The 17,100-nt window shown below is 39.9% G+C and overlaps 1 protein-coding gene across 2 annotated transcripts in view; it reads left to right on the top strand.

Annotated features, from left to right (window-relative positions):
* TRIM28 (tripartite motif containing 28) overlaps positions 1–17,100 on the top strand; it is a 29,760-nt gene extending 12,660 nt beyond the window's left edge. The window contains exons 2-18 of one of the 2 annotated variants that reach the window (XM_060780677.2): positions 1,085–1,197; positions 1,319–1,451; positions 1,682–1,817; positions 2,952–3,068; positions 4,158–4,272; positions 4,731–4,877; positions 5,827–5,941; positions 6,984–7,105; positions 7,254–7,391; positions 7,615–7,645; positions 8,646–8,682; positions 9,319–9,508; positions 11,293–11,600; positions 12,623–12,743; positions 14,024–14,098; positions 14,845–14,979; positions 15,916–17,100. In XM_060780677.2, coding sequence (XP_060636660.2) covers positions 1,085–1,197; positions 1,319–1,451; positions 1,682–1,817; positions 2,952–3,068; positions 4,158–4,272; positions 4,731–4,877; positions 5,827–5,941; positions 6,984–7,105; positions 7,254–7,391; positions 7,615–7,645; positions 8,646–8,682; positions 9,319–9,508; positions 11,293–11,600; positions 12,623–12,743; positions 14,024–14,098; positions 14,845–14,979; positions 15,916–16,143 — 2,261 coding nt within the window. In that variant the 3' untranslated portion in view covers positions 16,144–17,100. The remainder of the gene's footprint in view (positions 1–1,084; positions 1,198–1,318; positions 1,452–1,681; positions 1,818–2,951; positions 3,069–4,157; positions 4,273–4,730; positions 4,878–5,826; positions 5,942–6,983; positions 7,106–7,253; positions 7,392–7,614; positions 7,646–8,645; positions 8,683–9,318; positions 9,509–11,292; positions 11,601–12,622; positions 12,744–14,023; positions 14,099–14,844; positions 14,980–15,915) is intronic. The other variant, XM_060780678.2, reaches the window with a different exon arrangement.

The following is a 17,100-nucleotide window of genomic DNA, read 5'->3' as shown; positions in this document are numbered from 1 at the left end:
TTTCAAAAGCAATGTATTTCAGAATGGCAACATTTCACAATTACACAAATGGTTCCATGAGTTATCAAATTTTACTAACCACTGTATAGTAGACACATTAGTGCTTTTGTGCCTCTGATTGTTCCTGGAGGGAATGGTGCATGGATGTTGAGTCAGAACCAACGAAAAGTATACATCCCACTGTGTATAATTCTACCTTTATGGTTTAGTTGTTTGTTACCAATATTGTGGCATGTTCTTTGAAACAGTCTGCAAATCTGCACATAAATGCTATGTTCGCAGACTGAAGAAAATGACAAAAATTAGAAAAGGGTGATGGAAAAAGCAGAGGAAAACCAGTGAACGTGTTAGAATGTAAAAGTATTTTTTTAAAAAACCCAAATAGTACCTGGACTCATAAGGGAACTGATGGAGTATGCCAAGGATAAAACAAATATATCTGTTCTGAAAATGTGGGAAAAAACAACCTGCAAGATTGCCTTATCTTGAAATAGCTCTTTAAATAAAACCAACAGACAGTTGCTAATGAATAGAAGAGGCACTTTTTGTTCTCTGTGTTTATGGGACTTAGTTATTTATTTACTTACTATATTTTTATACCGCTTTTCTCAGCCCACGGGCGACTCAAGGTGATTCACAGAGGCAAAATTCAATGCCCAACATCATAAAACATTTAAAAAGCATTTTAAAAACATTTAAAACATTAACATATAAAATATAGTCATAATAAGGTCAATAAACCAGAAATCATAAATAAATCATAAGGAATTAGATTTTTCCTACTGGTGTATGACAATTTTACCTTGAAAAAATGGAGTCCTCAGACCTGTGTATGTGTGCATGCAATATGGAATTAGATTTTTCTAATTCTTATTAAAATGGACTACTAATTAAAAGAGTTGGAAGAGACCTCATGGGCCATCCAGTCCAACCCCCTGCCAAGAAGCAGGAATGCAATATTCCTGCTTCTTGGCAGGGGGTTGGACTGGATGGCCCATGAGGTCTCTTCCAACTCTTTGATTCTATGATTCTATGAAAATGGACTAGTAATTGCTTGATGTTTTCAATATACTTCTCTTTACAGTGGTTGATTGTCCAGTGTGCAAACACCAGTGTTATGTAAAAGACATAGTGGAGAACTACTTTCTGAGAGATGGTGATACAGAGTCTCTTGGAGAAGCTAGAGATGCTAACCAGGTAATTGGGCTACTTCCCTGGAGAGCTTTTCATTCTCATGCTTCTTTGCTTGGTTTCTTAACTCCCCCTGTAGAACTGAGGTAGACAGGCTTGTTATTAACTGCTGTCCTTTTCTCATCAGTGTTGTACCAGCTGTGAAGACAATGCCCCGGCTACAAGCTTCTGTGTGGATTGCCAAGAGCCTCTGTGCGAGACATGTGTGGAGGCTCATCAGAGAGTGAAGTACACTAAGGACCACACTGTCCGGTCCACAGGTAGGTGGATGCATACCAAGTAAGACCTAGTGAGCACTACACTTTTACTTGGATGTGTGGCAGGAAATGTAGACTTTTTCTAGGAAAAAGGATAAAGTGGGAAGCAGACAGGAAAAAATCATTTTAATATAGGTATCGGCTGTTTTGTTCTCCCCACTTGTGCTGCACCTGTTTATGCATAAGGGGCCTACCTTTTTTGGGGTAATAGACTAGTCTCTTTTTCTTCCTAGGTTCATCCAAGACTCAAGAAAGGGAGAAGACTGTTTATTGCTCTGTCCACAAGCATGAGCCACTGGTGCTATTTTGTGACACGTGTGACACTCTAACGTGCCGGGATTGCCAGCTGAATGCACACAAGGATCATCAGTAAGCTCTCCTGACTGTATAAAAATGTGTTGGCTGTTACAACATTCCTTGCCTTGTGTTGTGCCCCATTCCTCTCTTATCGTAAGAGCTTGAAGACTTGGTGGTTTCACCAGGCTTTCGAGAATGATTAGTATGAGCTCCAGCCCCTGGCCACTAGTTAGATTCTGGCCCTTCACCTTGACCTATTACCCTGGTCAGTTTCCCAATTGGTCAGTTCCCCAATTGGCTCAGGATATGAGCATCTACAGGCCCCATTACTATTGTTGAGCCTGGTTATGGCACTTTACCCATGCCCCTGGTCCCCTATGGTATACTTTTCACTAGCCTCAGCCTGGTCATCCCAATTTGCCTAGATCCTTTCTGAAATTCCAGCCCTAACAGTTTAATCTTGGCACGAAGAATAAGGTGGGACTTGTTTTATTACATATATATTGTGCTGACCATTTTATGCCTAGGTATGGTTTTGTTTTTTTGCTTACTTTGTATGGTTTAGTGTTTTTACGATTTGGAAACTGCCCTGAGTCCCCTAGGGGAGATAGAGCGATATATAAGTAAAGTTTTTTAAAAAAAAATTTATTATTATTATTATTATTAGTTACTATTAAGGTACATTATTCATCCCACACCTGTGTGTTCAGTTAAATGCACAGAAACAGGTGTAAATGCACTAGGCAACTTTCAGCCCTTGACCTGAGAACCTGTTCAAGTCATCTGTTTAGATATCAAACAATGTATTACTTTCCTAGAAATTCATTAGATGGGGAAGGAGAGAAAAGATGGAAGTGTGAGAGAAATGCAGCAAAGAAAAACTAAAAGATTGAAAGGAACCACTTCCTACTGGTGCATGACAATTTTACCTTGAAAAAATGGAGTCCTCAGACCTGTGTGTCATGCAATACGGAATTAGATTTTTCTAATTTTTATTAAAATGGACTAGTAATTACTATCTGAGAACACTGAACTATGAGATAGCCATGTGTTGTCAAAGTCATGTACATCTCCCACAACACTTCCTGCTTCCCAGACAAGGCAAAGGATGTTGACAAGATAGAATGCTAACATGTTTTTGGCAGCATATATATCTCATATATTAAAGCATTGGCAGCAGATGAGTGAAGCCATTTACTTCTGCAGGTATCAGTTCCTGGAGGATGCAGTCAAGAACCAGCGCAAGATGCTAGCCTCGTTGGTCAAGCGCTTGGGAGATAAGAATGCCAATCTCCAGAAGTCAACCAAGGAAGTTCGCAACTCGTAAGTCCCCCTTGCTCTGTAGGCTTTGTTTGCAGATGCCAGCTATACTAAGAAGGCTTGTTAATGCAGTGCATAAAAGCACACACTTCTCTATACAGTCTGAAGTGGATTCCCAACAGGTTAGAAAAGCAAAAGTGGTATTGGAATTGTACAAACCTTCCAGCCACATCGTGAGTGACAGAAGCTGTTTTGCTGTAGCTTCTAATAGGGGGATGTTTGAGCCTGGAGGCTTACTTCTCCTGGTTTTTAGTTTCTTAAGAAAGGTCAGAGCAGGCTGTTTTTGGCTACTGCTTTGGGGCAACTGGACATTATATGTTGTTACTCCTGATCCTTTGGGAATTTTTTTGTTGTTTAGGCGGCTGGGCTCTCCAAACCGGATATTAATCCATTCTGGAATACCTATAATTTTTTGAACCAAAAAACCAGTCTGGAGTTAAAGAAGTGTTGGGAGCCACACTTCTAGAGCTGCATGTGGCCTTTGGATTCCATTTCTCCCCACTTCCTTTATCAGGAGATGGCTGTTGCGCAATATTGCCTTGGGAATAATTTTGATAAGTGGTTTTCTTTGTTTGCACAAAATTACCTATGGATGACTTTATGGTATGGTGCAGTGTTGTATTTCACTTAGCCAGAGAGCATGGAAGACAGACCAGCCACTGTCTATTGGATGTGCCTGCTTTGCATGGTGATCTTCAGAATAAAAGGGAGAAAACCCACACAGTTGCCTAAGTTCTTGGATAATGGGCAAGACTGTTGTTTGATAGCTTCTTGAGGAAAGACTGGCTTTTGTTTTAGATCAGTGGTTCTCAACCTGTGGATCCCCAGGTGTTTTGGCGTACAACTCCCAGTTTACCAGCTGTTAGGATTTCTGGGAGTTTAAGGCCAAAACATCTGGTTGAGAACCACTGTTTTAGATAGTAAAGCAGTAACTGCATTTAAGGAGTGCGTGATCATTAGCAAAACCCATATTAAAGAGGTTTGCTTCCCATACTTTGACCTTGTTGCTGCTGTTTTTGGCCATAACATCAGTGTATGCTATATTTAGCATCATAGGTCCTCTAAAAAACCTTTATATTTCTATTTTAACAGGATTCGACAGGTGGCAGATGTGCAGAAACGAGTGCAAGTGGATGTAAAGATGTCTATCCTGCAAATCATGAAGGAGCTCAATAAGAGGGCCAGGGTGCTTGTCAACGATGCACAGGTGAGACAGGATGGCAGATTTGGCTGTTATTATTATTATTATTATTATTATTATTACTATTACTATTACTATTACTATGTTTATTTAAACCTCACTTTTTTCTCCACAAGAAGAGTGTGCCATGAAAATCTGTGAATAGGATGGTGGGAATTAAAATTGGAATTTCTTGTTTTGTACAAAGATTAAAAGCAAACAGACAGTATTATGTCTGCACACAGAACAAAACATATCAGTACTTTAAACAGATTTTACATGCAACACCACACTTTCATAGGTTGGAGGTTCATGTTAAGGTCAATATCCGTTGTAGTCTGTTTTCTGGAAACATAAGTAGAGGATCAATACAATCTGAAGGATGACTGGGCAAAACCATAGTGTGGCACTAGTCAGTGAATAAAAATAATAAGGGATTGGTTTCCTTACAATTTGAGTATATTTTTTTTTCATTTCTTTTGTAGAAAGTCACTGAGAGTCAGCAGGAGAAGCTGGAAAGGCAGCACTGGGCAATGACAAAGCTTCAGCGTCATCAGGAGCATATTCTACGCTTTGCAAACTGGGCTCTGGAGAGTGACAACAACACTGCCTTGCTGCTCTCAAAAAAGCTGGTGAGCTTTGTATTCTTCTTATACATAAAAACAAGAAAGGAAGGACTCCCCTCCAGAATAGGAATCCCGCAATGTAATGCCTTCGTTTTATCATAAGAGAGGCTCTATGCTGGTGTTGTCAGCTACCAGTCATATAGCATAGTTCAACGTTTTATGTTCAATGAAAGTTCATTAACCAGTGTGTAAGCTGAGTATTTCAGCCCCTTTCTTTGGTGGAAAAAGCCCCCCTCGGCTTATACATGAGTCAGTGTTATTTATTGTATTACTTTATTTTTATTACATTTATTATTTTACTTTATTTATTATTACATTTACATTATTTTACTGTATTATTTTTATTACATTTACATTATTCTACTCTATTATTTTTATTACATTTACATTATTATACACTATTTTTATTACATTATTTTACTTATTTTATTATTACATTTATTATTTTACTCTATTACTACTGTTATTACATTTCCATTCTTTTGCTCTATTATTTTTATTACATTTATTATTTTACTCTATTATTGTGGGAATGATACGTAAGCACATTTACATTGAAGAAGGTTAGAATAATAATTTACTCAACCTTATCTTACATTACAGTTTTATATAAATATTCCAAAACATTTAACCTACTGATGCCTCAGTGTTATTTTATTCGTATCTATTTATATTTTATTTGAAATATACCAGTAGCTGCTGCATTTCCCACCCTCGGCTTATACTCAAGTGGATAAGTTTTCCCAATTTTTTGTAGTAAAATTAGGTGTCCTGTTTTATATTTGGGTCAGCTTATACTCAAGTATATGCGGTACTTGGATCTAATGTGAGGTATGTCTATGTGAAATGATTTGTCAGTTACAGCTTCAACATAGTGAAGGAAATGAAGAATTTTAAAACAAATTCTACCATGTGTAATGAAGTTCTCTATTGTTCCCCTATCCTTCTGCTTTAGATATATTTTCAGCTGCACAGAGCTCTGAAAATGATTGTGGATCCTGTGGAGCCCCATGGAGACATGAAATTCCAGTGGGACTTAAATGCCTGGACCAAGAGTGCTGAGACATTTGGTAAGAGAAGTGGAATGCTTGCTTTTTTGCATGTGACCATACTTTGGGAAAGGAGCAAAAACTTCAAATTGGACTGTTCTCAATTGGGCTTCATTGTATTGTATAATGTTGATACTGCTGTGTAGATGACACTAATTAGGATTGTCCCCTTCCACCTAAATTTGGATGTATTACACTGAATGCTTTCAAAAATACATCATACACAAACTGACTGAAGTGAAATCGGCTTTGCTCTAGTGTTTTGATGCACTGCCTGGGAAATTTCTGTCAAAGAAAGGCAGTGATGTAAATATAAGAAAACAGAAACATAATTCCCTGTTTGAGGTTTAGATTTATGATTCTATTTATTTATTGTGTCAGAAGCAAATTTGAGGGTACAGTTAAAATGTATTTAAAACACAAACAAAGTTAAAAATTTAACATTATGCTAAATGTCCTTTGACCAGTAGCTGGCCACTTGGAGTGCCTCAGCTGTAGCTGTGAGAAAAGGTCCTCCATTGTGCACGTGGCAGGGCTCAGGTTGCATTGTAGTAGGTGGTCAGTGGTTTGCTCTCTTGTCCCCTTTTAGAGGGGATGCTGTGATACAAGTTACATAGGTCAGTCTTGAAAGAACTGAGCAAAAGTTCCCATGCTCAAGACTTGTATGATCACTCCATGTATTTGCATGTGTTATTCTGAGTCAGGAAGATTGAACTTTGCTTCTTAGTTCCTTTATTCCTCTCACAAATGACTCTAAATGGCACAGTGTGAGATATCACACAGGAAAATTGCATGTTACAACTAAAACATGTTTGTGCTACAAAGAAGAGAAAGGTAGCTACATGAAGTTAGGAGATGCCTGAAATGGATAATGCGTACATGTATTCAGGACACCCCCTCCTAATGGTAAAGGCCTGAACTTCACAAGACACTTATTTGGCATTTAAATTTCTGAAGATGCAATATAATATGTTTAAGATACTAGCACTTGGATACGATGGCTGCATAAATCACTGTTGAGTGCCTGAGTGTGGAAACGAAATGTTTTTCTTCATCTGGTTAGGTCAGATAGTCTCGGAGCGAAGTGGTTTGCCAGTGATCTCCAATGCTCAGCCCAACCAACAGCGGGCTAATGCTGCCTCTGGCGGAGTGGCTGTCAGGCAGGGCTCTGTTCCACCTTCTCAGGTACTGTCTCTTGGAACAATCTCGCATGACTGCCTGACTTTCTTAAACCAGCAACCTCTGCTGGTTGTCTGCTTTCTGGGAATGCTTGGCACAGTGGTGAAGGGGCTAATGGGGCAGTTACAGGCTTCCTGCTCACCTTTCTATGTAGGGTGTGCAGCAGATGTCTCTGCAGACAAGCATAATGAATAAGGGAGCACTGCTTCAGCCTGTGCTGCCTTCCAACAGCCAGCGGCAGGCCATCCCTGATTGCTATATCAATGATGCCAGTGCTTCTTCTGCTGGACAGGTGAGCCGAACTAACGGCAGTCAAGGGGCTCTAGGTGCATGAGATGCATGGAAACTAATGCTGATTCTCTCAAGGGGGGATAATTTGTGTTAAGCTGGAACCTTGCTGCCAGGCTGCTGTCTCATAATAATATCATAACAAATAAATATGTTTTCACACACCATGGTTTGGAAGCAACGTGTGATTATATGAATCTGTTTAATCTGGCTTCTTTCTCTTACAGCCAATGGACATTGGTGACGGCTTTGGTGTAGGTAAGCACATAAAAAGCAAAAGCAGGGGGCTTAAGGCTGTTGTTATTAGATGTTCCTTTCAGTTGTTTGTGATTTGAAAAATATTGAAGATAATGGATTATGACGTGTTAGGATCACTGATCATTGGGGTATAGATCATGGACATTCAGAGAGTTTGTGTCTTGAACTTAATAATCTTTTAACATTCATAAATTATGTTTTATACAGCTCTCTTTAATAAGTTTACTTTCAAATAAAACACAAGCCTCAGACTTCTATACTTAAGCTCATTCAAGGTTCAACACTTCTCTAACAGTCGTTCCTCAACTGACATTCTCTAATTATCATCCTGTTTAAACCTGAAGATTCTATACCAGGGGTCCTCAAACTTTTTAAACAGAGGGCCGGGTCACAGTCCCTCAAACTGTTGGAGGGCTGGATTATAAACATGAATTATTTCCTATGCACACTGCACATATTGATAGTGCAAAAAACACTTAAAACAATATAATAATTAAAATGAAGAACAATTTTAACAAATATAAACTTATTAATATTTCAGTGGGAAGTGTGGGCCTACTTTTGGCTGATGAGTTACGATTATTGTTGTTGTGTGCTTTCAAGTCATTTCAGAGTTAGGTTGACCCTGAGTGAGGGCCGGGTAAATGATCTTGGAGGGCCGTATCCGGCCCCTGGGCCTTAGTTTGAGGACCCCTGTTCTATACTGTCGCTGAGTCAGTCACATGACCTGCAGCCCCTCCCACTGCTGTTAGGTATATAGAAATGAGGAAACTGCAAATCAAATAAGACATTTACTTCAGGTTATAAATATACACATTACAAAGCAGAGAAACATTATATAGAGAAGGCTTGAGAAGACTGCTTCCCCAACAAAAATGTACACAGTTTTGTGGAGCTTTTTCAGAGATTACAACAGATTTTCAGAGAATTGTTTTGTTTTTTTTTTAATAAGAATGTGGGTAATTCATTTTTTGACACTTATTTCTCCTTGCCAAAACAGAAGGATCATACTCTGGTGACATATCTGGACAAAAAAGGTAAGGATTATTCTCTTCTTGGGGTCCATTCTAGGGTATATTTCTAGTTTACTTGGTGTAGCTTGCTTTTCAGATCCATGTTCTGTCTTCCACAGACACATGCTCTCTAGTACATTACACAGAATTAAAATTGATTTGATCCAGTGGAAAGTGAGTTTAGGGTATGAAGAGTAGTGCTGGAATGTAAGGTTTTTAGAGCATGCAGTCTTCTGACCAAGATGTAAGAGTAAATTATTGATCTTGGGAGGCTACTTAGTGCGCCAGAGCCGTATTGATTAATGCATGTGCTCTGCATTTTTACATAGTATAGAGAAGGTTTGGCCTCCAGAAACATAAGATTTTCAGAGAGCGGTAATTGCAGCCCTAATGCTGAGATCATCAAAAAAGTCCCATCCCCTCCCCTCCCCGCCGCGGTTTGGTCTGAATTCAGAACGCAATAGAAATGTCTTAATGAATTAAGTGATTTATTAGTTTGCAGCTTATTCCTCATTTTATTTTGATAGAGTTTTCCCCACTACAAAATTCTCTTTATTTTTAATAAGTACAGATACTTTTTTAGCTCTGTTACAAGAGAGAGATCGATGATGTAGCAGCAGCAATGTCATCTTATCAGCGTCATTTCTGATTGCATCTCAGGGCTCGTAGCCAAGATGGAGGAGATGGCAGTCTTCGCAAAGTACCTCGTGTCAGCTTGGAGCGTTTGGATGTGGATCTGACAGCAGACCATCAGCCACCCATTTTCAAAGTCATGCAACGTCCTACCACAGAAGATTACAATATCTATGTGATTGAACAAGGTGCCCAACAAGGAGGGCTGGCAGTGAAGGTCAGTATGGCCTTCGTGGGGTTTTACTTGCATTTTGAGTTGGCTAGTGAAGGGTGATTGAATTTGAGTTCAGAAAACCCTGTATATAATGGTGAGTAAAACCATTATTTTGTCTAGTCAAGTAACACCCATGGAACAGACTACTGCTGTGTCAAAGTTGTTATGTATCTTGTGAAACTGGCACCAACTGTTGTAGGAGGAATGCTTTCAGTAAAATAATCCTCGTCCACATTCTTACAACATCCTGATGGCAATTCAGGAAAGGAACTCTAAAGCAACTTTTAGAAAGTGAGGACTTTTTAAAGGAGAGTAACTATCCACCCCTTTTTAAGCCCTGCATCATAGTTGAAAGACTTGGGATCTAGAATGAGCAGCTTTGTTCATTGAAACTTTATTGGCAATGAAAAAGACAGATAGTTACTGTAATTTTTGTATTTGCAAAAACAAACCACGGATTCACCATTGTGTTGAAGAAGTTATAATAAGAAACACAATTCTCCCCAGATTCGTTTTGGAATCAAGTGTAACATTTGTAGTTGATGTTAGTAACCAAATCATGAACAGCATGGGCTTTTGACCTTACTGTTGCATTTTTTCATAGAAATATTACTTTGTTGTTGTTTATTTATTCAGTCGCTTCTGTCTCTTCATGACCTCATGGACCAGCCTACCCCAGAGCTCCCTGTCAGCCATCGCCACCCTAGCTCCTTCAAGGGAAATACTACTTATAGTAGCATAATTTGTTGTTGGCTGCTTTTATGCTGATGGTTCATGGTCTTGAAATAATAAGCAAACTGACATTCCAATTATCACTAGCCAGAATACATTGTTGGGTGAGTGGGTTTATTAACAAAAGACCCCATAAAAAGACAGCAGAGTAACTGATTAGCAGCAGCGTGACCCACCAGTAGCCCAAAGTGATAAAAAGAACAAAAAGACACAGACCAATGTTATCTCTTCCTTAGGAAGCTTAGATAAAATAATATGGTTACATTATAGAACAAGATTTATACAACACAAATAAAGTTCTTTGTACTTCCTTCGTCGCTTTCACGCTGAGCTTTTTTCTTACGCAGATAAACAGCTTCTAGCTTGGCTTTCACAGAGCTTCCTCTCACACTGAATTTACACAGTAGCATTACACACGAGGCCTTTAACCTGGAGCTTCTCTCACTGAAGCTACTTTCACCAGGCCTTCTCACACACTAAGGCCTACCTCACACTGTGAGGCCTTCTCACAGACTGAGACCTTTCTCCCACTGAGGTTTACCTCAGACTGACGGCTACTAAGGTACACCTTATATAGAACTGCAGCTTTTTCATGCCACATAGAGGTAAAAAGCAAACTGCTTAGGTTGGAGGGAGGGTGGAAGGTGGGAGCACCTTGTGATATCCTTCGGGGAAGGGCATCTTTCTTGTCAGCACATTGGAATCAGGTGGGAGGGGCTTGAAAAAAGGAAAGGCCCATCCAGTTTAGCTTATGCTAAATTTAAAAGCAGAGCTCATTCACTTATTAAAAGGCCCTTTTACTCAAAGGATATTGGAGCAAAAGACTTACGTGTTCCTAAAAGTAGTTCCCAACCCTAGTCAAGATTAAAAAGGATCCAGTGGTGAAAGCACTTGGAAGAGCCTAAAAGGAACAAGGCTGATGTATGTTTTTCCAGAATGAGGAAGCTTGTTACAATAACCGATACGTTTGTTGCTCTTTCCCTCTTCGCACTGCTTTCCCTTCTCATGTTCCAGTTTTGCATCTGTTCTGATTCGTCCTGTCCTCCTTCTTCCAGGAGGAGCAAATGGAGTCAGCAATTGATCATCCAGGCTCTATTCTAGATATGAAAGACACCAAGCCAATTCTGCCCCAGGATGCTCTTCTTCCAGAAGGCTCCATAATTCCCCGTGTCATCTCTCCCAGTGGCAGCACAAGCTCTGCTATGGAAATGCAGTCTGTTCACAGCCATGATGGTACAGCCAATGGAGAAGAAGGTGCTTGCTGCAGGATCTGCCTCAAAGCCGGAGCTGTGGTCATGTGTGATGGCTGCAAGAAATGCTATCACCTGGATTGTCACCTGCCTGCCCTTCAGGACGTTCCTGGGTATGGGCTCCTTGCTTTACCTTTACGTCTTTTAAATCATATCCCTCTTAGGATATCTGGAAAAAAATCACAGTAATTAAGGGTGACGTTTCAATAGTTAATAGTTAGCTTTGTGGCACTTCAAAAGAAGAGTCCTTTCAGTCCCTGCATGATAAAGATTTCTCCCTCCCCCTTTTCTGTTGCATAAACAAGTTTCCCAAAATCCATTTTCTTAACAGTGGAAGTGGTCCTGCTCGGTAAAATATGAAACGCGCCCACATTAGTTGAAACTTGTTTCTTATGTCAGCAAGGACATGGATCTGCCCAAAATACTCCCCTAAGACTGCTTGTGTTTTTTTCCTCTGGGAGGAAAAGTAATAGTAATGGCAGCTATTAATTAGGATATGACAAGAAAACTATACTAAATCAGCGGGAATGGCTTTAGTTGGTTCTTTCCTCCACTATTGTTTAGGCTGAGTGTTAAGTAGCAGATTGTAAAATATGGTAGTGCGCTTGGATGTTGACATTGTATCTGTTACTTACAGAATTTCCCCCCAAAGGTTAAAGGCATGGAAAAGCATAATATTGCATATTATTTTCATTGGGAAATCATCAAGTAACTTCTTGTATTCAGTGAATACAGTTAATTAGGATACGAATAAATTGTGGAAGTTCTTTGAGCAGTTAACTTTACTCTCAAGACCAAAACCCTTGCTAATTATAGACAGAAATGTCACGAGCACATAGTGGAATCTTTCGCTTTTTGAAAACACCACAAATGCTTTTGTAGAAGTTAAAAGAGAGTAGCCTGTTTGTATATTCACTCCTTACTGTAGGACTCTAATTAACCAGTCAGAAGGAAATCAATTGCCATCTCATGCTGTTTTTACCAATCTTGGTCATTTCTTTTTGGGATGATTAATATAGGGCAGATTGTATCTTGGGTTTTAGTTAATGCCAAGAACAGTGATAGTGGTAAGTCTACACTTCTGTGCAGGCCAAGCATGTGTTCTCACGCTCTGCTCTCTATTTTGCTTCAACAGCCGGGATTGGAAATGCCTACTCTGTGAGGACGCAGTGACAACCATTGAAGAGGATGAAAATGACCTGACTCCAATCTTCATCGATGGGGAGCCGAAGACTCTTTCAAATGGTGACCAGAAGGTTGGTCTGGCTGTCTCCTCTGAGAAGAGGGGGAGGCATATTGGGCGAGTGGTCTTATTAACAAAAGACTCTCCTCATAAATTTACAGGAGAATAACTTAGCAGCGTGATCCAGCACCAGTAGCCCATAATGATAAAAAGAACAAAAAGACGCAGCCCAATGTTATATTTTCCTTAGGAGGCTTTTCTTTATAGCAAAATAATATGGTTGCACTATTTATAAGAACAAGATCTCCATGACACAAATAAAGTTAAACCTTCACACTAGAGCTTCACATGCGAGGCTTTCTCATATTGAGACTTGCTTCTCTCACAGACTAAGGCCTGCCTCACACTGTGAGACTTGTATCACAGACTGAGACCTTTCTCCCACTGATGCAAACTAACACAAAGGCCTACTAAGCTACAGACACACCTTTTTATATAGGGCTGCAGCTTTTGCTGAGTCGTTGCATCCATTTAACCATTTCAGTGCTTGACTCACATTTTTTTAATTACAAATAACTAGTTAATTTTTAATATTTCTGACAAGGCACAGGGGTTTTTTTTTGGCTGATGAGGTGGATCCAAACATTGATCTTGGATACTTAGGTGGCTGCATTCACCTGTCTTGTTAAAGAGCACAATAAGAGGCAAAGAGAGGTCCCACCTCCCCACCCAGGAAACATTGGAGAAGGGCAGTACCACCCATTTAAAAATCTCCCAAAAAATCTCTACACCATTTTAGGGGGCACGATTGACATGTTTGTCATATTTTAGAAGAAGGAAATACTTTTAAAAAAAGAAAGCCAATTAGAAGTTGCCCGAGGGCTGAGAAAAGCGGTATATAAATATCGTAAATAAAATAAATAAATAAAATAAGTCATTTCACATCTACTTTTAAAAAACCTCTCCTTTAATCTAGTCTTCCTGCCAAAAATCAAAACAAAGACCTTCCTGCCAAAAATCAAAACAAAGACCTTTCTCAGTTGTCATAGAGCATAAGGCTTATTTTGTGTTACTTATTTGTCTCAGATTAAAATGAGAAACCTTTAGTTTTGAGATCTTCAGACTGACTGGGTTTATAATGTTGTGCTAAATGTTTTTCGTTGTATTTTATGACTGTTGTGGCATCAAATTTGTAAGCCCCCTAGAGCCGCATTCGGACTGAGAAAGGCGGGATAGAAATACTGTAAATAAATAAATTATGGAAGCCGCTTGAAAATTAATGTGAGGACTTCATTCTTGGCCAGAGCCAGATTTTTTTTCTCACTGACTTTATTTCCATACTGTCTTTTACAGAGATGTGAACGGGTTCTCCTTGAATTACTGTGCTTTGAGCCTTGCAGGCCTCTTCATCGACTCTCCAATGCTACGGTGAGTTTGTTGTTTGAACTGGGTAAAGAAATTGAATTTCCCATGCCTCTCCAGGGCTTAACTTGGTTGTAAAGTAATGAATATTTCCCTGACAAGTGTTAATTGCTTAACCATTTCCCATGATAGAGCAAGTTTTATTCATAGGAATATAGTGTGAAGCTCTATCACTCAACACAACCATGGATCTTTTATTGTGTGTGTTCCATCTTGTTCTTACGTTCACTCAAGATAAGGTCACTGGATAGTACTCTGTTTTGCACTTCATCTACTTCCCCAGCCCTATGTTACGCTATGTGCATTATCCCCTGCCCAACCCTTTTATAGTTTGGTCTTGTCCATTTTGGAAATCTTGGTCATTGTTTTTTTTAAAACTTGGTCTGATGAAGCTCCAATGCAGTTTGTTTTATTTCTGTTATGTTTAATGTGTTTTATCTGGATTGCTGTATTTTATGATGCTCCTATTTTAATGTGTTTGGTTTTATGGATTGTTTTGTTTTAATGTTTTGTGGACATTTTGTCCTATATGTAAGCCGCCCTGAGTCCCTTCAGGGAGCTGGTGGCGAGGTATAAGAATAAAGTTATTATTATTGTTATAAGAAACGCCATGTACAAAGTACCTTGATCTAATTTGCAATGCAAGTTACCTAGGTGTGTTGTGCCATAAAGCAAGCCTTCTCTTTTGGAGATCTTGAAGAAGTTAACAGCACCTCATTGGACCTTTTGTTCTTCTTCCCCATATCTTTCAGGAGGGGCAGAACACCATTGATTTGACCTTGATCAGAGCCAAGCTGCAACGGAAGCTTTCACCACCGTATGCCTCTCCTGACGAGTTTGCAGATGATGTCTGGAAGATGGTCAAGCAATTTAATACACTGACAGAAGTGAGTTGAGGCTTTGTCTGGCTGGAAAAAGCAGCGAGGGGTTGCCCGTGGATTAATTTGGCTAGAGATTGTAACCTTCAGGTAGCACAGCAGCTTGTATTCAGTGAGTGAAGTTATTAATAAAAGACCCTCCTCATAAAAGTATAGCAGAGTAACCTACTAGCAGCAGCATGACCCAGCACTAGAAGCCAAAAGTGGTAAAAAGAACAAAAACACACAGACCAATGTTATCTCTTCCTTAGGGGGCTTTTCTTTATAGCAAAATAATATGGTTGCACTATTTGCAAGAACAAGCATTAAATAAAATAAAATTCTTTAAACTTCCATCTTTGCTTCCATGCTGGGTTTCTTTCTCATGCAAATAATCTTCGTTCTCACAGAGCCTCTTCTCACACTAAACTTTACACAGGAGCTTCTCACGGTAGCCTTTTTCTCACTGCAGCTTTATATACAAGAGCTTCAACCTGGGGCTTCTCACACCAGGCTTTCTCACACACTGAGGCCTACTAACTCTGAGACGCTCTCCTACTGAGGCAAATTAACACTTGTTTACCTCACGCTGAGGCTTCTCTCAGACTGAGGTCTCTCTCAATCTGATGCCTTTTTATACTGAGGGTAACTAACACCGAGGCGTACTAAGCTACAGGCACACCTGCTTATATCGAACTGCGGCTTTTGCTGAGTCATTTCATCCATTTTACCCTTTCAGTGCTTGACTCACATTTTTGTAATTAAAAAGACCTAGTTAGTTTTTAATATTTCTGACACCATCCTAGGCCAGGTTTCTTATCATTTTGACTAGAGACAAGGAGAATTGGAACAGATTGGCCGTCTTCCTTGAACTCTGCCTGGCTAGTGTTCCAAGTGAAGGGTTGCACTGATTCCTTCCCTCCCCTTGGATGCTCAATGCTTTTTCCACTCGTTTTACTCCTTCAGGACAAAGAAGATGTCCAGTCCATCATTGTTCTGCAGCGCTTCTTCGAAGCCAAGCTGAGTGCTGTCTTTGGCGACCGGAAGTTTTCAGCATTGCGTGAACCCATCAACGTAGATGAGCCACTGAAAGAAACCACCCTTCCTCTCCGCGGCTCGCCACTCACTGACCTCAGTGAGGCTGCCGCTTCTAAGCCTGATGGAAGTGGTGGGGATGATGGAACTGCAGCCTGAACAGCTACCGTCTGTTAAATGGACCAGCATTCCACAGAAGAGAGAAAATGGAGGTGCCGCCGTTTTGAAACTGTCCTTGCCTGTCCCTGCCCTCTACTCTTCTGGCCCCCTCTTTATCCCTTTCCACACCTCTCTGCCTTTTATTTTGAGAGTTATTGTAGAACTTGGCAGCTTAGATAATGGTTATAAATGGTCTAAACTGTTCTCTTTTTTCTCCTCCCCCCCTTTTTTTTGCTTGACAAATTTTATGCCCTTGTTCTGACAAATACATTTTGTGAGGTTTTTCTTTTGTATTGAAATGGAAATTAATAAACCGACAAAATCCAGAACCCTGTACCCAGCTCTCCTCTCAGACTCTTTTTATTTTTGGCTCCTGGTGGGAACGTTGTAGTGATTCCCATCTCTGATTTTAATCCCATGCCACCGAGGAGGCAGTTGCTGCGTCCCAGACACAAAATTGGATCTCCTATCAATTAATTGCCCTCAAAATATACATGACCTTGGTGGATCTCTAGTAGGCCCCAATTGCTTCAATACCCAAGGTCTTGGGTCCCCCTTAGGTTAAAATAGTATTTCTTGAATCGCTTTTTCAAGTCACCTGGGCATCTGACAAGCGTAACTGCTAGAGCAGCTCTGTGACAGCTATTTTCTATGGTGGTGGTTGCATTCTAAAATACTTCATGTCCCCAGACAAGGCCTGTCGCTTTTCTTTCAGTTTGTTCAAGAGGAGATGTATCTGTTTTCATAGGTCAGAGTAGTCGTAGGTTTTTAAATTCAGTTGTTCCTTCCACATAGCCACCCTTTCTGGCTGTACGTTATCTTCAAAATGCTTTCTGGTCCAGTAGCTTATCCTCACTATCCCAAGAGCCATTCTTCTAGAAATGTGCTTTTTTGGCTTATGTATATTTTAGACTTTGCTTCTTTCATGTTCAAGAAATAAACAATGTTTGCAATGTG

This window comes from Anolis sagrei, chromosome 6 (assembly GCF_037176765.1).
Source record: "Anolis sagrei isolate rAnoSag1 chromosome 6, rAnoSag1.mat, whole genome shotgun sequence".
Lineage (NCBI taxonomy): Eukaryota > Metazoa > Chordata > Lepidosauria > Squamata > Dactyloidae > Anolis > Anolis sagrei.
The sequence above is the reverse complement of the archived record's forward strand: the minus strand, read 5'-3'. Positions and strand labels throughout refer to the sequence as shown.